Raw genomic sequence first — 26,186 nt, forward strand, 5'->3', positions numbered from 1 at the left:
CTGCTGTTATTTTTGCAATTGTACACTGTTTAGCTTGGTATGGTAAATCTATGTTTGATCATATAATCCACCAAAGTCTCTTATAATGTAAATACTGTTAACTTTATCTTCTCAAAATTACACCTTGTGCTACAAAAATCAAAGTTTTTTTTCTCCATGAATCTTATCTAGCTAAGCAAAAAATAATCCATGCAATCATAAATTAACACCAGAAAGCAATTATTTGAGTTACAAAAATATTTAAGCAAGTTTCATAAAGTCGTTTTGATTTGTTCTTTGACATCAGCCAGTGACTTGCTTCTTGGCCTCTGATATAACCCTCATACTTCTCCTGTATATACTCTGCTACCTGTCTCTGTGATCTCTCTATTGATTGGGCTTGACAGGGCCACTGTGGTACTTACATTGGTTCATCAATGAACTGCTTTCTTTCTGCTGTAGTCAGTTTGTACATCAAAAGTGGCTCATATACACCTTCAGACCACTCAATCACTTCCAGCAGAGTGGATGCTCTGGCATTGATTAAAGGCTTTTTTCTTGCACGTACAGAAAAATCTCCCAGTGCATCATCGTCTGCACCCCTCAAGTCAATGATCTTTTGTACACCAGCTCTCCTCTCTTGAATGTCATCTGAACACAAGACTGTCTGGATTATCATTTCACTGAAAACATACCATACTGAATGGTTGTCAAAACAGCATACACTACAGCCTTCTTTTGCAGTCTGACTTACTGCAGCTGGAATGTCACATGACATGGGACTTCAATCCAGTAATATTTTACTTTGATGTTGAACCAGCAAGGGTAGTACACACCAACCATGTCTTCCACTATCATTCTTAAGTTTTGGAGAGTTTTGCCTTTGAAGCCATGTTTTGAAACCTATATTTAACAAAGCCTATTTGCAGTTCTCAACCAGCATAAATGGCTTATGAGGCCAATTTCCAGAACAGCCAGTTTAGTGGGAAGTTCTCCTATCCTTATTGCCTGTGTGATCCTATATCCATACACTTGATCAGTAGAGAGATCCTTTACAACACTATCGCTCAGTGAAATGAGAGGCTCACCATTTGAAACTCTGGTGAATGATCAATATCAAGTTCTGTTGCAGTGTCTAGCATGTTGCCAATTTTACATGCCCAATTGTTAGACAAGGACTTCCCATACAATTTTGTGATTAAGTGCCCTAGGGGTAACTCATTTGTGTAGAGTATACACACAAATCAAATCAACTTCTAGTCAAGCTTAACCTCTATCCAGTGTTTACGGTTTACTAGGATTTGTATGCCGCCCACTCTCGAGACTCAGGGCGGCTTACGGATAAAAACAGGGAGGGGGAACATATACAAAATTAAAAAGAACAGACATTAAAATTGCACAACATTCATATAGCTTAGGATGAGGCTGGATAAATCAGCAGCCCCAGGCCTGCCGGAACAGCCAGTGTATGGCACCACCTTTACAGCCAGTATTAATATTTGTAGACTCTCCTCCAATGGCCTCCAATTTTTGTCAATGAATTTCTTCTTCATGAAATATACCAGATTATCTGCAATCACTTTAACAGGTTTTCCTGTTTTTGAGTCTTTCTCTGGAGTGAAATGATAAAGATATCTTCCACCTGGCTCACTGCACACAGATTAATGTTCTTTGATGATACTAGGTAATTCCTGGTTTGAAGTGTTTGCTTTCAGCGTAACTTTATTTGCATCCATATGGCTGCCTAAGATGATGCATTCTATTTTGCCCTTCTTACAGAGTCTATCAAATTCTTGATCTAGTGACTTCATAATTTTTTCAGGACATTGTAATTGTGATCAATTACAAGTTTCTTGTCTTCTTTGGTAATCAAACCAACATCTATGAAGGTGGCTGTGGCACATAGACCAACACTGTATTTTATGCTCTGCTCTGAATAGTGACTTTTGTTATTTCTAATCTATTGTATTCTGTATTTTCTTTTGAAGTAGAGGGCACATGTGTTTGGTCTAAGGCCTCTTCGTAACTTCCATCACATTCCTCTTCATCTTCATCATCTATTGTCTGTCCTTCATTTTCATTGTAAGAGATAATTACTTCATTTGTCAGTATTGAAATGTCTGGAATACTTATATTTAGTGAGCCTTTGTCTCTCATTGCCTTGCCACTTTTGCCTTTTGCCTAGTCATTTCTGCTTGGGCACATCTGGCAAATCAATCTGGTGCAATCCAAAAGACCAATCTTGTTTCTCTGACCCTTAATGAAAGCAAGTTCCTTCAATAGTATCTTTGTCTCCTTAGGACAGGGACAGTTAATGTGGGCTTCTTTTTTGCAGTCAGCAGGGCAGCCAAATTTGGCACACAGGACAATTTGACACTTGCTGTTGAGGATGTCAAACAGTTTGTCAAGTTTCACAGTGAAAATCTCTTTGACATCTAGCTTTCGTCTACCAAGAGATGTTTTTGGCTTGATCCCAGCTCTCTTGGATCTTTTTCAAGAGTATCTCTCGTAAATTTACAACAGGAGTCATAAAAGAACTGTTCACTCTTTCCCACTTTTCAAGTACTTTTGGATATATGTCTCTTGCTAGACTGGTTGCTGGGTAGTTTCTAGCATTATCACTACTTTGTTCTTTTAACAGTTGGCCATATCTTAGAATGTGTCGCAATATTGGGAGTTCAGATAGCAACAAGTCTCTGCCAGCCCCTATTAGGTTGCTTTTATGAGTGAATGTTCCCAGTCTTATTCTTTTTTAGAATCCATTACAGATCAGTTATCACTCTCATAGGAAACGAGCCGCAGTATTCACTCTCTCAGACAAAATAACGTTGAACAAAAAGAGAAAGACAGCCGAACCTGTGAAATGAAATAAACAAAATGTTTAAAAGTTATGATATTTATGTAGTTATTTATCAAGCACATAAATTATATTAAAGTAACCAGAATATATTTACAATCCCCAAGGTATGTCACAACCTTTGAGCACCCCTTGTGTTTGGAAATTGGTGGCCTTTCAACTCCGGTAGTCCTTGGATGAAACCGATTATCTGGATTCCTTTCAGGCCTGGTTACAGCACGGAAACTGCTTTGGTCGCACTGATCGATGATCTCTGGCGAGCCAGGGATAGGGGTCACTCCTCTATCCTAGTGCTCCTTGACCTCTCAGCGGCCTTCGATACCATCGACCATGGTATCCTTCTGCAACGGTTACGAGAGGTGGGAGTGGGAGGCACCGTTCTTCGGTGGTCCTCCTCCTACCTCTCGGACAGGTCGCAGTCGGTGTTGGTCAGAGGGCAGAGATCGACCCCTCAATTATGGGGTGCCGCAGGGTTCGGTCCTGTCCCCCCTCCTATTTAATATCTACATGAAGCCCCTGGGTGAGATAATACGACGGCACGGGATTAAATACCACCAATATGCGGACGACATGCAACTGTATCTGTCCGCCCCGTGCCAACTCAGTGAAGCGGTAGAAGTGATGTGCCAGTGCCTGGAGGCTGTTAGGGTCTGGATGGGAACGAACAAGCTTGCACTCAATCCCGACAAGACCGAGTGGCTATTGATGCTCCCTCCCAAAAATGGTCCAGCTATTTCATCCCTTAGCCTGGGGGGTGAAATCATACGCCCCTCAGAGAGGGCCCGCAATCATACGCCCCTCAGAGAGGGCCCGCTGTGGATCCACAGCTGACGTTAGAACACCACTTGTAGGCTGTGACCAGGGGGGCCTTTGCCCAGGTTCGCCTGGTGCACCAATTGCGACCCTACCTGGACCGGGAGGCCCTTCGGATAGTCACACGCCCTCGGCACCTCAAGACTGGATTACTGTAACACGCTCTACATGGGGCTGCCCTTGAAGAGTGCTCAAAGACTCCAGTTAGTCCAGAACGCAGCCGTGTGAGCGATTGTGGGTGTACCTAGGTACACCCACATTACACCTATCCTCCGCGAGCTGCACTGGCTGCCCATTGGTCTCTGGACACGCTTCAAGGTGCTAGTCGTTACCTGGTATCGGACCTGGTTACCCGAGAGACCGCCTCCTGCCAATTACCTCCCAAAGACCGATTCGATCGCACAGACTAGGCCTTCTCTGGATTCCATCGGCCAGCCAATGTCGGCTGGTGACCCCCCGGGGGAGGGCCTTCTCTGTTGCAGCTCTGGCCCTCTGGAACGACCTCCCCGTTGAGATCCGGACCCTTACTACCCTCCCGGCCTTCCGTAAAGCTATTAAGTCCTGGCTGTTCCAGCAGGTCTGGGGCTGTTGAAGTATCCAGCCCCACTTTAATTATGAATGTTGTTGTAATTTTAAATTGTTGTATTGTCTTATATATCCCCCCTCCCTTTTTTATTGTAAGCCGCCCGAAGTCCTTCGGGAGTGGGCGGCATACAAAACTAATAAATATAAATACAAATACAAATGGAAAGTTGAAAAAATTGACACATCCCTATAAAATTGCAAAAAGTTCTGCCAGAGCCAGAATAAATTAAGCAAGCTAAAGAAATAATAATGGTTTCTCAATGTAATTTCTGTAGTGTGGGTTTGACCAGGGTTTTGTATTTTAGCTCCCTCAAGGGACTTCATCTGGAATGCCTTAGTCAGGGACTAGACCCTAGAGGGAAGATGGCACTATTTCTGTGGCAGGAGGGAAAGAATAAACAATAGAATGACACCTGACAGCAAAGGTGCACTTAATCATAGCCCAAAGATTTGTGTAGAGTTCAGGACCACAGTCCCATTACTATGGGAAAAAATGGAGACTGTCATATTTTTCGGAGTATAAGATGTACCTTTTTCCCTCAAAAAAGAGGCTGAAAATCTGGGTGCATCTCATACACTGAATACAGCATTTTTTGCCTCCCGAAACCCTGTCCCCTTCACCAAAATGGCAGTGCATAGCCTTCAGGAGGCTTTCAGAGTGCTCCTGGGGGTTGGGGAGGGAAGAAATGACAAAAAACCAGGCCATTTTTTGTTCAATTTTGCCCCCCCCCAGCCCCCAGGAGCACTTTACAAGCCTCCTAAAGGCATGCATGCCCTTTATTTAAAAAGGACAGGTCCATTTTTGCGAAAAACAGGCCATTTTTTGGGAGGTCTGCAGAGTGCAAAAACTTTTTTTTTTAATTTGCCTCTTCAAAATCTTGGTGCGTCTTATACTCCGGTGCGTCTTATACTCTGAAAAATGTGGTAAATTGCTTCTTATGCTTGAGGGGCTTTCTAGAAGATTCTTAACATCTATTTGACTGTGGCCTGAATCTTGTAGATTTACACTATCCAAACAAAAGCAGCATTAGAGTAAAACAACATTCAGTTCAGTAAGTAGCTGGTGCAGACCGTTCTTTAGCACAAAGAATGTGTGTTTATAGAGGTAAAAATCAAGATTTAAATCCTTTTACTAGACTGAATTTTCTATGACTAACTAAGTGGAATGGACATCAATCCCTGAGACCCCAGGGGCCTTGCTGCTGGAAGAAAGTCTGAAATATATCTGCACAAATATCTTTTTAGCATACAAACACACTTCATTGCATTCCAGTACCTTTTAAAAGACCCTCTTCTGCACTTGCTAGTTTATTAGACAGCAGATGAGGAAAGAGTGTATAAAGGGAGAAATATTAACATTATGATAACTATTTTTGTAAAAAAAATACTCCTGAGGTTGATACTTTTTAAAAGATGTTTTGAATTATGAATGTAATTATAGGTTATGTTTCTTGCTTTGGTTTGTGATATTATATGGTCATTTTAATAACCATTTTTATTTCTTACTCTGATTTAATACATAGTACTATGAATGTTTTAAAGTAAATTGATGAGATTGTAATCCACTGTCTTCTGATTGCGATGAGAGTAAATTGAATAAACAAATAAAAATAAACAGCATAACTGAAATCTAAGGTTTTCCATATTTCTAGTAAATTAACATTCTTTGCCCATCAATACTGAACCACTGTCACTGTCTTTTTTAAAGCCCTTGTTAAACCTGGAGACATGTGGGGGTTGCTATATAATTGGCCATCCCCTTTGCCTCTTTCCAGATTACATAAAATGTGGGGAACTAAATTGGTTTAACTATCAACTATGCAACTTCCTTTCCTCTTTTTCTGAACAATCTGAACCCTACTCTAAGTAACTTCAATGCCAACACTTACTCTTCACAATCTATGTGTTTTATATACTGAAAACAGCAGGAGGTAGTAAGGATGACATTTTACCAACTGCAGATTCTTTTCTTAGACAGTAGATGAAGTATGCAGAAAAAAATAAGTCTCCCAGGGAAGTTTTGATATTTCATGAGCTGAAAAAGAAAGAGAGAGGAAAGGAAATAACAGTTTTGTCCCTTCATCAGACCAGTACAGAAAAGATTTCGGCACACTCAAACCAAAGTAAATACGTTTCATTTATCATAAAATATTAAAGACCAGGTTTAATCAAAAGTTTATATTGGTTCCAGCCTATTGGATCATCTTGTAAACCCAAATGTAAATATAATCCATCTCTTATCTTTTCATGCTGAATTGCAGGCTCTAGAACAAATAGACCAATCCCAATCAATAAATGATATAAAAACTACCATATCAGATTGTGAAATGACTCATAGGAACTTGTGACATGGAAAAAGCATGTTGTTGCTAAATATACAAGTTAGAACTGAAAAGACCGTTGGCTTACCTCAACAGTCGTTCTCAGGGCGCTTCGAGGAGAGTCCAAGCATGGGTTAACACAGCCTATCTGCCCTTGGACTGAGTAATGTTTTTCTTGACCACGGCTCCTTTTGCCTCTCCATGTTCAGTTTAAAAACGAAAGGACAAATATAAGGTAAGAGTTCACAGTCAATAATACAGTCACAGATTGTAAGAACTCCCCCCCCCCCCCGGGTGGGTTTGGACTCTCGTCGCAGTGCCCTAGAACGACCGTTCAGGTAAGCCAATGGTCTTTCTCCAGTGCGCTGCTTGTAAAGTCCAAGCGTGGGACATGCCCAAGCTATAGAGTCCCAGGGTGGGTAAGAGCCAGAGCCTCCGGAGTTTCAGCAACTCTCTGCAAGATTCTTCTTCCGAAGGAGGCTTCGGCTGAGGCAAAGGTGTCTATTTTATAGTTTTTAATAAAGGCGGTGGGGGAGGCCCACGTGGCCACCCTGCAAATGTCCAGAATAGATGCCTGGGTCACCCAGGTTGCTGACACTGCTGCGCTCCTAGTAGAGTGTGCGGTGATCTTGCACGGGGTCGTCTTGCCCTGATGTTTATACGCCAGCTTAATGCAAGCGTGCAGCCAACGACCTACGGTGTGAGATGAGACCTTGCGTCCGAGAGACCCAGGAATGAAGGAGATGAAGAACACCTCTGAAGGACGGAATTCCTTAGTCCTTTTTACATAAATGCGGACGGCCTGCATCACGTCCAACTTGTGCTATTCACGCTCTCTAGGGTGAGAAGGTTTAGGACAAAAGTTAGGCAATATAATCTCTTGAGATCTGTGGAACAGAGAGTTAATTTTAGGGGTAAATGAGGGATCGAGTCTCAATATAACCCTGTCGGTGTGGATCACGCACAGGTCTTCCCTGACTGAGAGAGCCGCCAGTTCGGACACCCTGCGTGCAGAAGTGATAGCCACCAGAAAGGCAGTCTTGATGGTCAGGTGGCGTAGACTAGACGTACGCAGAGGCTCTTAAGACAAATGGTAGGTCCCAGGATGGGTAACGGCGGACCGTTGGGGGACTGATGTTTGCTGCACCCTTCAGAAAGCTCTTAATTTGAGGGTGCTGGCTGAGAGAACGAGATGAGCCCCTGGCCAGGATGGTTGACAGTGCTGCAAGCTGACACCTGAGTGTACTGGGCGCCAGACCTTTATCTAGACCCTCCTGCAGGAAGTCCAAGGTCTGAGGGACTGAGGCTGAAAAGTCAACAATGTCTCTAGCCTTGCACCACGCTGAGAAGGCGGCCCAGGTTGCATCGTATATTCTGGTAGTGGAAGGTCTCCTGGACGCTTGTATTGTTCGTATGACCTTGTCAGAGATGTTCTGTTTCCTCAGGAGGTCCCCCTCAAGTGCCAGATGGCTAGTTGTAGCCACTGGAGGTCTGGATGACTGATGGCCCCCTGGCTGAGGGAGACTTGATCTTGAGGAATTCACCACGGTCTCTGAACGAAGAGACTGACAAGGTTTGCCGAATCTCCTCATGATCTATTGGAACAGGTCCGGGTGTAGGCGCCACTCCAAGTGATCGATGCGCTGTTGCCTCAACCAGTCTGCCTCCCGGTTGCTGGTTCTGGAAATATGATCTGCTCTGAGAGAAGCCAGATGTCGCTCCGCCCACCTGCCCAGAGCCTCTGCCTCGAGCATGAGCCCCTTTGAATGGGTACCTCCCTGCCTGTTTATGTGGGTTTTTGTCGCAACATTGTCTGTCATTAACAGTACATGATGTCCCTTTATCAGCCCTGCAAATCGGCGAAGCGTGAGTCGGGCTGCCCTCAGCTCTATCCAGTTGATGCTGTGGGCAGCCTCCCTCTGAGACCACTGGCCCTGGGCAAGTTGGCCCTGACAGTGGGCGCCCCACCGCAGAAGGCTGGCGTCTGTGGTCACAATGACTCTTTCTGGTTCTTTGAACAGACAGCCTTTCATGACCGCCTTGGACTTCCACCAGGCCAGGGATCGGGTCACCTTCCGCGGGAGGCGTATGCGCCTGTGGGAGTTGCTGATTTTCGCTCTCTGCATTGGGAGGAGAAACCATTGCAGTTCCCTGGCATGCAGACAGGCCCAGGGAACCACCTTCAGACAGGAGACCATGATCCCCAAGAGCTGGAACAGCTGGACGATCGGTACCGACCTGGACTGATGGCAGTGCTTCACTCTGCTCTTCAGGTTGGTCAGGCGGTCTGGAGACAGGAAAACCTGGCAGGAGTTGGAATCTATGACTGCACCCAGATGTTGTATGCGAGTGGATGGGCGGAACTGGCTCTTCTCCATGTTGACAGAGAAGTCATGTTGTTGCAGCGTCCGAACGGTCAGCATGACATTGTGTCGAGCCTGCTCTGGTGTGACAGAATGAATAATTATATCGTCCAAATAACATTCCAGACGGACAGGATGGTTGCGGAGATGGGCCGCTACCACCGCCAGGATCTTGGTAAATGTTCTGGGTGCTGACGAGAGCCCGAAGGGGAGCGCCTTGTATTGGTATTGGTAGTACTTCCCTTCAGAACAGAACCTAGGAACCAGCATGGATGGGGACATGCAGGTAGGCCTCTTTCAGATCTATCGAGGTCAATAGATCCCCTTTCCTCATGCAATCCAGGATGGAGAGATTGCATCTTGAACCTCTTATAAGCCAGATGCTGAATCAGGCTTTTGAGGGCCAAGATGGTCCTTCGCCCCCCGGAGCCCTTCGGGACCAGGAACAGGATGGAGTAGAAGCCCCGCCCCTCCTGGTCCCTCGGAACTGGTTATATCGCCTCTATTTGGAGAAGATGGAGAATCTCCGCTTGCATGTGCTCCTTCTTTACAGGGTTCCTGGAAGTGGGGCAACGGATGAACTTCCTCTGGGGAAAGGACAGAAATTCTAGGACTAGGCCCCTCCCGATAGTGTTGAGGACCCAGTTGTCCGAGGTGATCTCCTCCCACCTGTCGGTGTATAATTGTAGCCGACCCCCTATGGGAGGAACCCCCTGGTAGTCACTTCCCCCTGCGGAACTGGCGAGAGTTATTGGTGTTGTTGTGGCCCCCACAAAATGGCTTCCGAAAGGAAGACTGATTCTGCCCACTGCGGGATCCGAAGGACCCCCTGTCCTGATTCCTGTCACCCCCTTGGTGAAAATTCCTCTGGTAAGAGGAGGAGGAAGATGCCTGGGCAGTGTCCTGATTTCGAAAGGTTTGCCTCTGAAAGGAACCAGACTGCTTGTGCTCGTTCCTCTTGAGGGTGGCCGGGAGAATTTTTCACTTGTCTTTTGTCTCTATGACGAACTTATCCAGGGCTTCCTCGAACAAATGTCCTCCCTTGAAGGGGGCGGAAGCTAGCTTCCACTTCGCCTTCATATTAGCCTGCCAGTGGCGGAGCCACAGGAGGCGTCGAGAGGTCACATTGGAAGCTAGGGCGTCCGCTGAATACTCTATGGCCGTAATGATCTTGGTGAGATCGTGGCGCCATCTAGATTTTCTGGTAGGTGGATTGGATCGTAACTGCCTCAGCCAGAGCAGAGATGCTCTGGTGAAAAAGGATGCCGAGGTGGATGCCTTAATGGCCCAGGCTGCTGCCATGTGTGTTTTGTGGCAGGCCTTCTCCGATCTTTTATCCTCAGCCTTAAGACCTTCAAGAAGGTCCGCAGGCAAATTAGAATTTGAGGTCAAAAACATTACAGGAGCCTCTACCTCAGGCAACTTCAGAACCTCCTCCATTTTGTTCTCCACTGAATAAAAAGACTTATTCCCTCCCCGCCGCTGGGATTGGTCAGGGTACCAGGCTGGACCCATTGTCATTGGACTACGTCCAGAAAGAGGTCAGGGACCGGAATGAACTCCTGGGTGGAAGGGGGTTCCTTAAACAGACCCTGTTTATGATCCTTAGAAGAGAAGGCCTGAGTGGAGTCTGGCTTGGGATTACAGCCCAATTCAGTGACCACCTTGGCCTTGTGAAGAATAGACTTGAATAATGTTGGTTTGAAAAGGCCAGTGAAGGCCGGCTTGTCGGGGGGGGGAGGTCTTCATCCTCCGAGAGGACGAAGCCCTCGGCCTCCTCCTCCTCTGAGACGGACTCCTCCGAGGAAGTAGAGGTAGCCGGGGAGGCCGGGTCCTTGGAGGTGGAGGTTGAGCTAGACTGCTTGGATTTGGAAGGCTTTGACTTACTAGAACCTTTTAGCTTTATGCCCTCAGCAATGCCCTGGGAAATGGCAATGGAGATGACCTCCCTCATCTCTGCTGACAGAGCTGAGCCCATCCTCCCTGGGGCGGTGCCTACTGGGAAGGCTAGGGCGCTTACGCTTGCCAGTAATACTCCCCCCCAACTGCGGGCAATATGCCCTGAAAGGATCCCAGTTCCTCCCTAAGAGATGAACTGGGGGAATCTGGGTATCCCCAGGATGCATCAGGGGATGGTTCCCTGGATGATCCATTGCCCAGAGATGGGGACCCACTGTCCCTGATCGAAGGGGAGTCTCCACCCCCGCTCCTGACAGATGGGGCTTCTGGGGAGTTTCTGCCCTGGTCTGAGGGAGGACGAACCCCTTGGGGCTGAGGGCCCGAACCCTCCGCCTGTTTGTGGTGGCGGGGACCCTGCCTGGCTTTGTCACTAGGTTCAGAGGGTCCCAGGGAGGGTTTTCTGCGGGCACCCTTACCCTCCTTTCCCCCAATAGATAGGGTCAGCCACAGAACTTCAAGGGAGGAAAGGGCCGCTGAGAGGTCAGAATCCTCCTCCCCACTGCACTCCGAGTCCACAAGTCTTGAGGAGAGTAAAGAGCAGGCCTAGCTGGCGCCCTGGACTAGGTCCACTCTTCTCGGCGGTAGTCTGCGGATGAGAGGCAACGCTGGGCTATTCGCTCTTCTCCTGGCTCCGTTCGCGCTGAACACCAAACTGCTGCTACACACGACACCTCGCAAGCCAAAATGAGCGCACATGGCGAAATAGATCACACAAAATGGCACCCGTTCCGTGTGGCAGCTGTCACACACCAATTTGCTGGCCAATGAGGAGAAAGCATGCGAAACTGGCCAAGATGGCCACCGCTGTTGCCGGGCAGCAAAACGAGACCTCCGCAGACACTAGAAATGGCTTGTAAACAGAGAACCCGGTGACATTAAGCACTACACGGCAGGGAATCTCTCCGCTCATTTCCCTCCGCCGCCAGCTGATGCTGGATGGGTGACTCACATGCCTCGCTCCGCTTGTATTCAGCGGGAGCGGGAAAACCGGCCCGGTACCTCTCAGCAGAGAACAAGCCTCCAGATGCAGTCCTTTAGTCTTGGAAGGTATAGATGAATGAAACTAATTGAAGTGGTCAAATCTACATTGGGAAACCCCAGTCTATCTACCCCTGGACTGGCGCACTCCCAAAACAGTCCCTTCGGGCGGACTGAGTTTTTAAACTGAACATGGAGAGGCAAAGGGAGGCGTGGTCAAGAAAAACATTACTCAGTCCAAGGGCAGATAGGCTGTGTTAACCCACGCTTGGACTCTCCAAGCAGCGCACTGGAGAATAACTGGTTTTATGCATGTGTAGAAAAAAAATGGCAGAATCACCTTTGTTCTCCTATAGCAGTGATGACAAACGTTTTCCTGCTCGGGTGCCAAAAGGGTGTGTGTATGCATGATAGCTCATACGTGCGTGCCTACATCCATAATGCAATGTCCTCTCTCCAGCGCATGCATGGACAACCCCTTGTGCTTCCTCCCCAGTGTGCGCATGCCTCACTGAAGCCTCCAGACTTCTGGTAGGCCCGTTTGGCTGTTTTTCGCCATCCACAGGCTTCAGGACTCTTTCCTGAAGCCTGGGGAGGGCAAAAATGGCCTCCCCTGCCCTCTGGAAGGCCGAAAATCAGTTGGCCAGCACACGCATGTGCGCTGGAGCAGACATAGGGGAACAGCGCATGTGCCCTCAGATATGGCTCCGTGTGCCTCTTGTGGCATGCGTGCCATAGGTTTGCCAACATGGCCCTATAGTGCTTTGAAATGTGGAAGCATTTAACTTATCTGTGCCATAATATTGTGTTAGTCTATAAAATTCCAAGAGCGTTTCCGTTCATATAACACATTATGATTCAATGTGGTTGGCTAGTTTGTGTCTCAGTGTCTTAGATAAACTTAGCTTTTGAAGTTCAGGCATTGTGCAAACCGAGCCATTACATATATCATTAAACATACAGCATGGGAATCTCCTACAGTAACTTTCTTAAAAGTCAAGCTTTCACCAAAGCAAAAAGTAATTATGAGTCTGAAATACCAACAGGCACAAAGTATTTAGGTAAGATAAGAAAAATCTTGCTGAAACAGTCCAGAAAGAACTTGGCAATTCAATTTAGTATCCATAGTGATGCAATACTTTTACTACATGGTTCTCCACAACTTCATGAAGTCCCCCAAGAGCATTAACATAAGCTATGGAGACCAAAGGTGGGATTCAGCCGGTTTGGACCAGTTCAGGTGAACTGGTTGTTAAAATTCTGCCCAGTTTGGCAAACTAGCTAATCCCACCACTAGCTGCCCTGCCCCTGTCCGTTTTTGGGGCCATTTTGGATGTTCAGTAGTAATAAATAGAGAGGGAAATTGAGTTAAAGGCCTCAACAAGGTACATTTTATCTCTCTATTTATTTACTACTACTGAACAGCCAAAACGGCCCAAAAAACGGTACACAAAGCGTCCTGAATACTGGCCCAAAAATGGCTGAAAAACAGGTAAAAAAACTAAGACTTCAAATCTTCAATTATCTCTCTTGAAGTTGTACAACAATCTGGATTTGAAAGGAAGAAGAGGATTTCATTGCTTGTGTGGGCACACATTTCAGACCTCTCAATACCTCACATCCATTGTGCTATTTCCTACCCTGCTGCACAAATCTTTTAAACATTTGCTGGCAAGCACAAAATGAGCCTTCACCTCAAACCACATTCCCCCTTCTGAATTTGGATTATTACACAACCATATGAAATAATATAAAACCACACTACTAAGCATAGTAACACCTGGACTACAGTAAAACTTTGTGAAAAAAATTGATATAACTTCCCATACCCCATATATAGATTATGTTGAACAAATGTAATGTCTTTGAGTTGATTTAAAGCCAAGATATGAAAATAAGGAAAACAAGAAAACTTCATCAAAAACTTGAATTGCCATAATGTTGTCTTCCTAAAGTCCTCTGCTTCCTTTTTTGCTCCAATTACAATTTCTGTACTAATAAACTTTACGTGCAGTTTTAGAACCAATTCTGAGAAAATAAGCTTAAAAGAGAGTCAAAAATCCTTCTACCCACTTGGACCTTTTCCTCATATCAGTACATGAGTAATGGGGTGGGATAGGGAAGGAATCTTAAGTATCAGTGTAAAGTCCTTCCCACCCCACTGATAACAGTTGTAGGATAAATCAGATCAATCTCTCCTGCACAGCTTTTCCTCATTATCAGACTATTCCAGAATATAAATAAAGACAGAGGAGGATGGTTTTATGATTGGGAGAACTTTGTGTCTATCTTTAGGGCCAGAATGATCACAGCTCAATGACAGAACATAGATATTGCATATTCAGGCAAAGCAGAGCTGAGGAAAACCTCTGTTGAGATCATTGCAAACTTCTCGTAAATTATGGTGCATGAAGATGGGAAGATTAGTGATTCTTAGATCCTTTGTATATTTTATGCATAAAACATGTTTCAAAGCAAGTGGAGTACATGCCTCTCTCCACTGCCTGTTTATGTTCTCTTAATTTCTGTTCTGAAAATGAATGTTCATTGTCCATAAATCAGCCAAAAGGTGGCGCTGTTGATTTGATTCAAGCAAGCTCCCTAATCTACCTCCAGAAAAAAAGTGCTTAATTGGTGCCTCAGAAATCCTCCTGCTGACTTTCTATCATGTTATTTTGTCTCTATGATCTCAAAGTTGATTGCTCAAAGCAAACTGGACTTTCATTCCACACAAATTTTTGATCTATAAACATTCTTTCTTCTAACTCCTAGGCGTATACTCTCCCCAACATGCAACTTACTGATTATAAAAAGAAATAAGACTTCCTTGTTGACTTTTCGTGCCAACTAGTTTTTTTCAAAGGTTGAATATGTGTTACTAATACTAAACACCCTAATGAATTTCCTGTTAACATTTACACTTCATAGTGTGAGTATAGTTATGTCAGATTGCAGGTATTAGGTATGTGGCCGACAATTCAGTCCTATAGACCAGGGGTCTCCAACCTTGGCAACTTTAAGACTTGTGGACTTCAAGTTGGCCAATTCCAATGTTTCTCAGTTTAACTTAAACTCAGTCAACATCACATTTCTCAAATCAGTAGTAAAAAGTTCTAAACTGAAACAGATACCCCATGAGTTCTGGCTAAATTTTAAATCCTATTTGGATTCACAGGACATTCTGACCCATAAGAATGGCAGAGGCTGAACTTACATAGCTAAAATGCAATTGGCAAGAGTTTCATTCAAACTAAGCCTCAGAATTAGAAAAGAATCTCATAGGCCAGTGATTCTCAAAGTGTAGGCTGGGGGTCTCTTTCAAGGGGTCAGCAAAGATTAATAAATACATGTTCTAAAATGTCTCCGTTTTAAATTATTAAATAAAATATCAACTATAATTAAATATCAATATAAGATATATCCCACAGAAGCCAAAGCAGTCTGGAGTCCTCAAATGTTTTTAAGAATGTAAAGGTAACTGGAGACCAAAATAGTTGAGAACTGTTAATGTAGGCCACTGAATCCACTTTTTATCCGATACAATAAATTCAGACCTACAATACTTTTATATACTAAACCTACTAAAGCAGATAATTGCCTCCAATTATAAATCAATAAAATTGTTCCTAAAAAATTCCTCATAATGTTCACCTTGTTTTTATTCCTCTGAAGCTAAAGTCCATCAGATCTATATCTTTTGTCCTCTGTGACAACAAATATTAAACCGGACGAAAGTCAGACCCCAAGCCATGGCAGCAAAGAGTGAAATCCTTGTTATTATTTGAGTAACGTCTGGGTTTGGGGCGTTCAAAAATGGGCATTTTAAGAATGCGATGGAAAGACAACTTTGTAAAGCAGAAAACCTTGGTCGGGTAGCTGGGAATGCGGGCGGTGGTACTTTTTATGCATCTCGAGGGCATCAGCGTGGGAAGAAGTTGAGTGAAATTTAGAAAAGTATCCGGACGACCGCTAGACGGCAGCAAAGATACGAAAACGCAACCCTTCGCCCGGGTTCTTGCCTCATCTGAAACCGACGTTTTTCCAGAACTCTGAGACGTTCCTCCCGTCCCACCCCCGCTCCCCTATTGCGCACCACGCACACACCGCCACCCACTTCTCGCCCATTGATGGAGTAGTCCAGAGGTCTCCAAACTTGGCCACTTTAAGACTCGTGGACTTCAACTCCCCAGAATTCTCCAGCCAGCTATGCTAAGTCACTCTGTCTCAGCTCTAGGAAATATGAAGCAATGGTAAAACACTTCTGAAAACTTGCCAAGAAAACTTTAAGGACTAGTCCAGACAGTTGCCAGGTGTCAATACTTTTAAAGTACAAAAACACAAAACAGAACTTGCCATTTTCCAATGGCAGGAAACCACCTGCAATCCTGGCATGTTACCTATGGCAGTAGCCGCTGAGACTTGTTGCGGAACCGTTCCCTCCCTTCGGAAGGGGAAGATTTCTATGGTAAAAGACCCATGCCCCGGAAGTAAAGTGGCCATACTGTAGTTTGACCCTGGGAATTCTGCCGGTTACGGGAAGAGGCGGGGTTGAGAGCTCTGAAGCGCGGCGGATTTGCTCCAGAGGTCCGTTTTTTTTTAATTGCCTCCGCCGATTTGACGGATTCCCCGCCCTCTCACGGGTGAGTCCCAGCGCCTCCAAAACTCTCCCACTCGCCCGGCCTGCCTAGGTTTCCCCATGTGTGAGAGACCCAGTTCGGAGTAGTGGGGGGGGGGGGTTAGGTGAAAGAGGAAATATTTCTTCCCTGATGGCCTTTCAGCTTCTTTATTGAGTGTCCTTTTTTCTTGAGTGACCTCCATCCTCTTATGGAAGGAGATATCTCTCACAGGCTGCTTTGTCATATTACTCGTCTTTGGGTCTCGCTTGAGGAGTTCATAACCGACTTTGGGGGAAACATGTCCGTGTATTTTTTACAAAGAGGCGTCTATTTCCTTACCGTTATGGGAGGTTTAAGTCGAGCCTAAATACTCTTCTAATTGAAGATGGCCCTTTCTCTATGATTGCTAAATTACTACGCATAACACGGTGTAAAAAAAACACCACCTTTGGGGAGCAAGTCAGTTAAACAAAATAGGATTCTGCCCAGATTCCAAAATGTCGAGCAATAAAATACAACACCACAAGTTTGAGAAGTTGTGATATCTGAGGAAGGAATTGGGACACATATAAAGACTTGAAACTTGGGTGAAGTGGTATACTATTAAATAGGTAAAAGCTAAACTGGTGAACGAAAGATCCCTGTGTGTTTGAAATGAAAGCATTGCAGATTGTACTGTTGATCAAGTATAAAATTAATGTCCCTATTATGTACATGAAGGTAATATTTTGTAATGACCACATATTTTCTTTATTAGTTACTACTGTGCTAGTAATACTAGTGCTATGGATTACTGGATTTCTTTATGACTAGATTTATTTTACTCATTCTTTTAGAATTAATAAAATAACAAGTATAAATTCTAAAAAAAGGATTACTTCATTTTCTCTGTTTTATGTATCTTTAGTTGACTGTTCTTCAACTCGTCCTCCATGGCAACGTGGAGCCGTGAAGCTGTGCTAAATCTTTATCGTGCACTGTTGCGTCAGGGACGTGGCTTGCGCTACACTGATCGTGATTTCTATCTGAGCTCGATCCGGAAAGAATTTCGCAAGAACCAGCACCTTACATCCCCAGAAGATAAAGAGCGACATCTTAAAAAGGGCCAGGCTTTTTTGCACAGCAAACTTGGAGGGCTTATTTAGAAATTTCCTTTTTTTTTCTTGTCATATGTTTCTTTGCTCTTATTTTTCTTTATTTATTTAATAATTTGAACTGGATGGTCAGTATCAGAAGTCTGCTGCAAACCTGTAAAAAACAAATCTCCCAAAGTATCCTACATATACCTCTGGGAGCATTTCTCCTTCCTTTTTGCAGATGCATTAAGCTTCAGGTAAAATATATGGAGAGGATGTATTTTGCTGTTTTAATTATTCATTATTTGTACAGATAAAAAGCTAACCTGAGTAATTAGAATATTGAGTACTAATCTGAGTAATTGAAAGTTAATTTTTATTTATAATAATAAAACAGTTCTAGCATGCTTGAAATTGGCATTATGAAGAATGTAGTATGTATGCTAATAATTATTACAAAATTAATGTTTACAGAGGATGGAGAAAATTATATCCAAATTTGATTGCTGTACTGGCAACTCTTACTTTGACTCCCCTTAAATTCTGGAAATCCGTTTGTTTAAGGGGCATCCATTGAAATCTCGGTTCATAATTTTACAGTTCTAGTCTACCTGCAAATATTTTTTTGGTGTTTCATCTCTTTAACTTCTAAAAGCATTGTTTTTTCTTCAGATCTTCACAAACTTTTTTGTGCAAGTATAACTTCTCCATCTACATTTTCCCCCTCCTTGACATATTTGCAATTAAAAAACTCCTTTAAAATTCCTTTTTCAGAAACTCCCTTTCACCATGAAATATTTTTTAAAAAAATTAGTCTCTGCTATTGGGGGTTCTATTCATAATAGCTCTAAGTTTATTAATGTGAAAGACAATCTTATTTACATGTCAGATATTAACTAATGTGAGTTTTAGTGATTGGTCTTGAACAAATCTCACTTCAAGTCAATCTTACCCAGCCTGGTATTTTCCAAAAGTGGTTGTTTTGACTGAACATTATGGGAAGGTCCCAAGTTAAAAATCTGGTTGTTGATATTGAACAATATTTGAATATATTAATGACTGTAATGATCATATGCTTCCTTCTTAGATTCCTCCTTTGGAAGAATGACTAAATTGAGGAAATTGCTTTAATGTCTAGAATAATTTCATATTGAAAAAGTAAACCTGATACAGAATTCAGTTCTAATTGGAGACCATTCTTGGACTATAGCCTTGCACATGGATTTGTACCACACCCCCAATTTAGCCTTTTTTACATTTTTCTAGATAGAGTTTGCATTTTAATTTGATGGAAAGTGAAATTTTTAGTATTAAAGTTTGTGGTTTTAGTTACTGATTTATATTGTGTTAACTAGCATTGAGATTGTGGTTTTTACAATTGGAATTACAAAACATGTTTAAGGTGATATATTTAAAATAAACTTAAAAAAAAATAAAAAAAAAATTAAATAAACTTAATCTTAATAAAAGTCCATGGAATTAAAACCAAATAAGCATTGAATGGCAAACTGAACATTTTGAACAGCATGCTGTTTTTTTTTTTTTCCTATGTAGGAGCAATGGCGGGCGCTGGAGAGCGCAAGGGAAAGAAGGATGACAATGGGATTGGCACGGCTATTGATTTTGTGTTGTCCAATGCTCGACTTGTACTGGGTGTGGGAGGTGCTGCTATGCTGGGGATTGCTACCTTGGCTGTCAAACGGGTAAGAAATTTGTTTATTTGTGTCAGAAGCATCACAGTTAAAATAAGGCATATTATATGACATAACATTTAAAATACAAAATACAAGATTAAAAGAAATAATGTAGTTGGTTAAAAAAAATCAAGATTTATTGAGGTTGGAAAAAATGCAGTAAGGAATAGAGAAATTAAGTCTCACTCAGTCATATAATCAATATTCTATTTTCACTCTCTGCAGATGTATGACAGAGCAATCAGCGCTCCAGCCAGCCCCACCCATTTAAGCCAGTCAGGAAAGAGAAGCTGGGAGGAACCAAGTTGGCTTGGGTCATCATCACGATTACTGAACCAAGACATGAAGACAAATCTTAGTCGTTCTCTGCAGACTCTACCCACAGATGCTTCAGATTTTGAAATAGGTAAGAAATAGTCTAAAAAAAGAATATACATATTGAACTGACTTTATGCTATATTTAATTGCGATTTCTCCGCGGGTCGCCCATGAAGCCAATGATGAAAGAAGACTCAGAGGCAGGTCTCTCTCGGGATGGGCCGACACGGAATAGAATCCGGAGGCCTCTTTTATTGAGCATACACAAGGAAAGGGTGGATTCACATGGTCTATGTGGACCAATCATGGTTGTACAAGTCTATGGTATATGGTAACTCATTTACTTCCATGTAGACCTAAAGAATGCCCATAGTCAATAAATCTTTTATCATCGTGCAAACTTCTAATCCTTAATTAATGTTTGAGAGTTAAACAGTTGTAACCCCTGATTTAATCAACGCTTATAATTAAGAGTCTGTGATTACTGATCTGCTTAGTGTTAAGAGTTAAACAGTTTTTACTGATCTAATCGTATGGTTAATCATTACTTCTGTTCTATACGTGTTTCAGCACAGCTAATGCATGCCTGCACGTATATTGCAACATTTAATGTCTTAGCATGGCTTTGTAGTTTGTCTTATTTGATTTTTTTTAAATAACAAAAGATGTCTGCTTCTGGATTGTCCCTTGGATTTTCTTTCTCCCTTAAACCTTATGTTGAGGGTATTTTGTTCCTATTGTTTTCTACTGTTAAAAAATACACGTTCAGAACAGAATAATTTCAATGCAGGTAATTTATACAAGCAAACTTGCAGTGAAATGTTTGGCTCTTTTTGAGTTTTTCTCTGTTGTATTACCTGAACAGATTCCATCAAACCTATGAAACATAAATCACCTGCTAAGAGAAGCCAGGTGGAATTGAAGAAATCCCGCCTACGGATGTCCTTGCAAGAAAAACTGTTTACTTATTATCGGAGAAAGGTGGCTATCTCTGTAGAAGAACAGATCAAAGCCAAGCAAGCTGCTGTGGATATCTGTGCTGAATTACGCAGCTTCCTCCGTACCAAGTTGCCAGACATGCCTCTGCGTGAGATGTATCTGAGTGGTAGCCTCTGTGATGACTTACAGGTGAATGGAGGAAAAGCTTTAAATGTTCTTCAGCAAGAATAATGTTGATAGAGATAATTTATCACACTATTATATTTTTAGGGTTATCTTTTGATTTTTGTGTGTGTGTCTAATCTTATCTTGTGTAAGAAGACGACCCCCTTTTTGAGCCAGTATCCACATTTTTTTATTCTGTGTCTTTTCTCTTCTACATCTGCTCAGCAAAATATATTTTCATATTGTTTAACTATAGTATAGCATATTATTTTTAGACTAGCATATGGTGTCCATATGTGCTACTTTTCTATTGTCATTAAAAATAATACCTATTTATTTTGAAAGTTTGCTGTAGCTGCCTCTATGGCTTTAGTACAGCGAAAGAAGATACTATATTGTACATCACTGATACTGTAACTGAAGGGTTCTTAGTATTCCCAGCCTTCCTTCTGGCCTAGCTTTTCCCAACTTGGTGGTCACATTAGTTGGATTATATCCTTTAATTATGAGAATTCAAATGCAAACATTTGGAGGGAGGCAAGTAAGTTATGTGATAGTTGATAGGACCAGTCCTCAGATGTTTAAAGCTCTGTTTTATTTCTCTCTGCTGCTAGGTTGTGACAGCAGATCACATCCAACTTATTGTTCCTCTTGTGCTAGAACAGAATTTATGGTCATGCATTCCAGGTGAAGAAACCATTATGAACATCCCTGGCTTCTGCCTAGTACGTCGGGAAAACCCAGAATATTTTCCTCGTGGTAGCAGTTATTGGGACCGCTGTGTTGTGGGAGGTTATCTCTCACCCAAGTCTGTATGTGGTACCTTTGAGAAAGTAGTGGCTGGCTCCATCAATTGGCCAGCAATTGGATCTCTCCTAGATTATGTGATCCATCCAGTCGCACCCTTAGAATCTCTAACTTTGGAGGTCCAGTATGAACGGGATAGGCGCCTTCTAATAGACTTTTTACCATCTGTGACACTAGGTGATTCTGTATTGGTAGCCAAGCCACATCGACTGGCCCAATATGATAATCTATGGCGACTCAGCCTTCGGTCAGCAGAGACAGCTCGCCTGCGGGCCTTGGACCAAGATGACTCTGGTTGCCGTTCTTTGTGCCTTAAGATCCTCAAGGCCATATGTAAACTGAACCCAGTTCTGTGTCGTCTTTCTGCCAGCCAGCTTACCAATGTAATATTACACCTGACCCAAGAAGAAACTGATTGGTCACAAGATGCAATAGCTGACCGTTTTCTTCAGGCATTGAGAAAACTAATTGGCTATTTGGAAGAAGGAATTCTTCCGTGTGCTTTAAATCCCAAGGTGAACTTATTTTCAGAACTTACTACTGAAGAAGTAGACGAATTAGGTTATACTCTGTACTGTTCACTTTCAGAACCAGAACTTCTGCTACAAATGTAATCGCTGCCTTAAGTGTGAGTTAGTGTTAGAACTACTTGCCATGACAATTTGTCTTCTGAGTGACCTATGCACATCTTGCCCTGGTTATTTTGCAAGTCTGCCTCTGCATTTTTATTGTTATTAAATAGGAGTGGGGGGCTTTAGATTTCTTGGTGCTACTGGTCTAGTTCCACTACACTCAAGGAACTGGAGGAAGAAGCAACTTTGAAGATCTGCTCAATTTGCTATAATGTTCTTGTTGATGTACCCACTGCTGGAGTCCCAACATATGCTCTCTTTCCTGTAATACGTTATACTTTGCTACAGTGAAAATTCTTACCTCCTATTTCAAAAGTGTAGAATTGCCACTAACAATTTTAAGAACCTCCCAAATATAATAAGATTTGTTCCTATTGATTGGTGACTATTTCCCCCCTTTTTATTCTGAAAGTGCTTGACAGAAAAGCTTCAAGAAAAACATTTGTAGCAAGATATATATTTGTGAATTTGTACATTGACTGTATCTATATTGTCTAAAGGAGGGTTTTTTTAAAAAAAAAAATTGCATGCTGCTTAAATTCATGTGACACTCAGAGTGATGATAACCCCGTATTTTGAAAACTGAGTGCATATTGTCTAGGACTTGCTGCTTTGCCAGATTGGAGTCCTTCACTGCACAAGCACATTCAAGGTCTTCAATACACCCTTGTTTGGAAAACTGGGAGCAGATTTCTAACTGATGCAGCGGAATGTAAGAAGAGAAATGTCACATTCATTGCTTTGTCCATGTGTTAATTATTTGAGAAATTAGAAAATATCACTAAGGCCCAGAGCAGGATACTTGAAATAAAGATTCTTGAATAAGTGCTATGTCACTTCAAAAATGGTGTGCCTTAAAATCATAAAGAGTAGTTAAGAGGTGACTGTATGCAAAACTGAAGAGGGCAAATATGCTTTGGTTGGCATAACTTTATGTGCTGCACTTGTTATTGATGGTCACAGATGTCCAGTCTGAATTTGAAGCACCTTTGCCCTCTTCAATTCTGAATACTGCATATCATTAGTGTTTGAGCTTCAAATTATTGGCTAGCTGGCAAATGTATGGACACTGGCATATACTTCCTGAAATGACACTACTGGAGGAATGCAAAATAGTTTTAAGTGAAAATATATATTATGCTGTTTATACTTAAAGAAGGTGGCATACTATATATTTAACCAGTTTGATCCAATTGTATTCAAGAAACTATCAGCACATTTTCTCCTATGTGGTCTTCCGTATGTAATTTATATAACTCTCTTCTTAATCTCTATTCATTCTTTGAAATGATACAACATTTAGGGAGAAGCTGCAGTAGCTGTATCTCTTGCTTTGCAGATACAAGCATGGCATAGTGAATGTGTAATCTCTTGGGAAAATGTGGTTTGTTAATGCTGCTATCATCTGGTACGTCTTCCATCTTCCCCCAAGGGAAAAAAAACCCAAGAGGAGGTACTCTGAAGAGATGAAACTGTCAAACCTGCGTAACAAGTATTACTACAATACATATGTAATTCTGAGGGTTACCTTCTTTCAAATATCCACCCTCAACATTAAATGACAGTGAATTATCTCATTAATTTGCAGGTCCTGAGAATTGAACATAATCTTCCATATTCTTTCTGTTGAAAGTGGTGCTTACTAAGGTTATATATGCTTCAGAAAATTTTTGAAAGGAGGAGTTTGGTCCTTGTTTACACAGAATGACCTGATACTCAAAGTAGTCAGTTCTTTTTCAGGGTGCTACTTAAAAGAGTTGTGTTAACTTTAATGAATGGAATCCATATTTTGGAAGTCTGCAAAAATGAATTTAATGAATAGCACAGAGTTGCTAGGTTTGTGCAAGGCCCAGAATGCTTCTTTTAAATCACTGTCAAACTATAACCCTAGTGCTTATGTTATTGAGATACTCTTCAGTTTAGTTGTAATGTGTAGGGTCCAATTCTGTAACATCTTTCATTATATTTTGAGATCAGATTGTCTTTTTCAGAGGGCATATATTGTGGCAATGGAATCAGTATTAGCCTAATTTAAATTTCAGTGTTACAGCCAAAGACAGAAAGTTATCTGTTGAGTACTTGGCAATTTATAACCTGGGAGTGTTTTTAAAAAAAATTTATACTGAATAATAGTTTCCAGAATACATTCCTCTCCATTCTCAACTTTCCTGCTACATGAGTTGATGAACACCTACACAGACATTATGTGGTTAGAGACTTTACTATGATGCCCATTGTTTGCCATCTTTGCTCCCTTTTTCCTTTTGTTTCTTACCCTGCTGTTTGTTTAGAGCAGGAAAGCAAATCATATCTGAGGCAAGAATTGGAAGAATCCAGTATCTCTTGTATTCCCAATTATCTATTACTTTTAAAAATTGCAAAACATTTTATTAATTTTTTGATTGTTATAAGGTTGAGTATATACTATATGTAGCTTTAAGCAATTATCCTTGTGACAGTAAGATGCCATTTTGATTTTTTTCCTTTACTTTCACGTCTTTTAACTGTTATTTCCTACAAAGCAATGATAAATTGGGATTCTTTTTCTTTGAAATATGTAAAGTATTTAAGCCTATTTCATGATAAGGCTGATAATACAACAAATTGCTACTGCCATCAGTACAAAATCCAAGCTTACTCTTCTGTTGACTGTAATATATCTTGCATCCTAAGTGAATCATTGTGTGAGGCAGCTGTAAGAATTTCCCTGGAAAATTCAATTTGAAAACTTAGTGTTCTTAAACTTACAAGTATTCACTTAAATTGTATGTGACAACTTCCTACTGGCAGATTTAGTTTTCAGCTCAAAGTCTGCACAACAATCAGAATATAGATATTGATTCAGTAGTATGAAGTAGAACACATGGCCATTCTAAATCATTGGGAAGTGGGAAGCCAATGGCAGCAGCTGATGGACTCAAGCCAAAAGCCCTAGTCTGCTCATCCTGGAATATAGGTGTCAAACCAATCAATAGGAACTGCAATTATGACCAGCTAGCTGAATAATAAATTTGTCTTCACTTGGCATTGTTGACCTCCCAGGTTTGATGAAATACTTGTGACATTTGTGCAGGCTGAAATGTATAAGGGTTGGGGAGAGAATTCAAATGGTCTGTAACTGTATAAAAGTTGTGAAATAAAATCCTCCACAACCACGTGGCTCTTTTTAAATATATGCTGGGGCCTTTTCTACATTATTTTTATGAAGAGAAAATACAATCAGATAATCATGAAATTAATTACTTTCTTCATTTACAACACTCAGTGATACTCAGAAGAATGTTCTCAGAGTAAACCTTAACCTTTATAATGCTATGTCTAGAATTGCATCTCTGTACTTGGACTTGACTTACTGGCCGTTTGTCTAGTGACCATTCTAAATTATAAAAAGTGGCATAACTATTTATTTTTCACATGACTGTTGCAGCACCATGGTCACGTGATCAAAATTCAGACACTTACCAACTGATTGATATTTATGACAGCTGCAGTGTCCCAGGTTATGTGATCACCTTTTGTGACCTGACAAAGTCAGTGTGGAAGCCAGATTTACGTAAGAATTGTGTAACTATGATCCACTTAACATCTGTGACAAGGAAGTTTGTAGAATGAGGCAAAAATCTCTTAGCAAATGTCTCAGCAACAGAAATGTTGGGATCAAATTGTGGTCATTAGTCAAGGACTACCTGTAATTAGAATATTTTGCATTTTAAAAAGTTCTAATAAAAACTGCACAAAAGTATGATACCTGATATGTCAAATTACAACCCCAAATTTTATTTTAGCTATCCCAAATCATCCATATGTCTACGAAAGGAAATCATCCTTGATATGGTAGAATTTATGCAAGTAGCACTGTTATGACATAAAAAGATCATTTTACCCAAAATAGAAATAACGAACGAAGTTAAGTACCTCCATGCAGCAATTTGTGTGTAGCGTGCTTTCTGTACTATAGTAGAATTAAATAAGTAAAGGTATAGGTAGGTGTACATATTATTGTAAATCAAAGAATTGTTCTGGATATTGCTTGAGTTTTCCCAGATATACTATGAGAGATAGGTTATAGAAAACACAATGGTTC

The 26,186-nt window shown here is 41.9% G+C and overlaps 1 protein-coding gene and 1 long non-coding RNA gene across 3 annotated transcripts; one reads left to right on the forward strand and one right to left on the reverse strand.

The window, feature by feature from the left end:
* Nucleotides 1–1,587: 1,587 nt before the first annotated feature.
* Nucleotides 1,588–16,291, reverse strand: LOC116511742. 2 transcript variants are annotated; one of them, XR_004255768.1, is made up of 3 exons: nt 16,253–16,291; nt 6,124–6,269; nt 1,588–2,835 (listed from the first exon to the last, which is right to left on the reverse strand). It is a non-coding gene; the product is annotated as an uncharacterized LOC116511742 (long non-coding RNA). The 2 variants fall into 2 exon arrangements; XR_004255767.1 differs by lacking the exon at nt 16,253–16,291 and adding an exon at nt 6,644–6,765.
* Nucleotides 16,292–16,377: 86 nt separating this feature from the next.
* MIEF1 (mitochondrial elongation factor 1) lies at nt 16,378–23,533 on the forward strand. Its single transcript, XM_032221578.1, has 6 exons — nt 16,378–16,495; nt 17,379–17,804; nt 19,102–19,250; nt 19,467–19,647; nt 20,425–20,687; nt 21,278–23,533. The coding sequence occupies exons 3-6, from the start codon at nt 19,107–19,109 to the stop codon at nt 22,082–22,084; spliced, it is 1,395 nt and encodes a 464-aa protein (XP_032077469.1). The 5' UTR covers nt 16,378–16,495; nt 17,379–17,804; nt 19,102–19,106; the 3' UTR covers nt 22,085–23,533.
* The last annotated feature ends 2,653 nt before the right edge of the window (nt 23,534–26,186 follow it).

Source organism: Thamnophis elegans, chromosome 7, assembly GCF_009769535.1.
Source record: "Thamnophis elegans isolate rThaEle1 chromosome 7, rThaEle1.pri, whole genome shotgun sequence".
Lineage (NCBI taxonomy): Eukaryota > Metazoa > Chordata > Lepidosauria > Squamata > Colubridae > Thamnophis > Thamnophis elegans.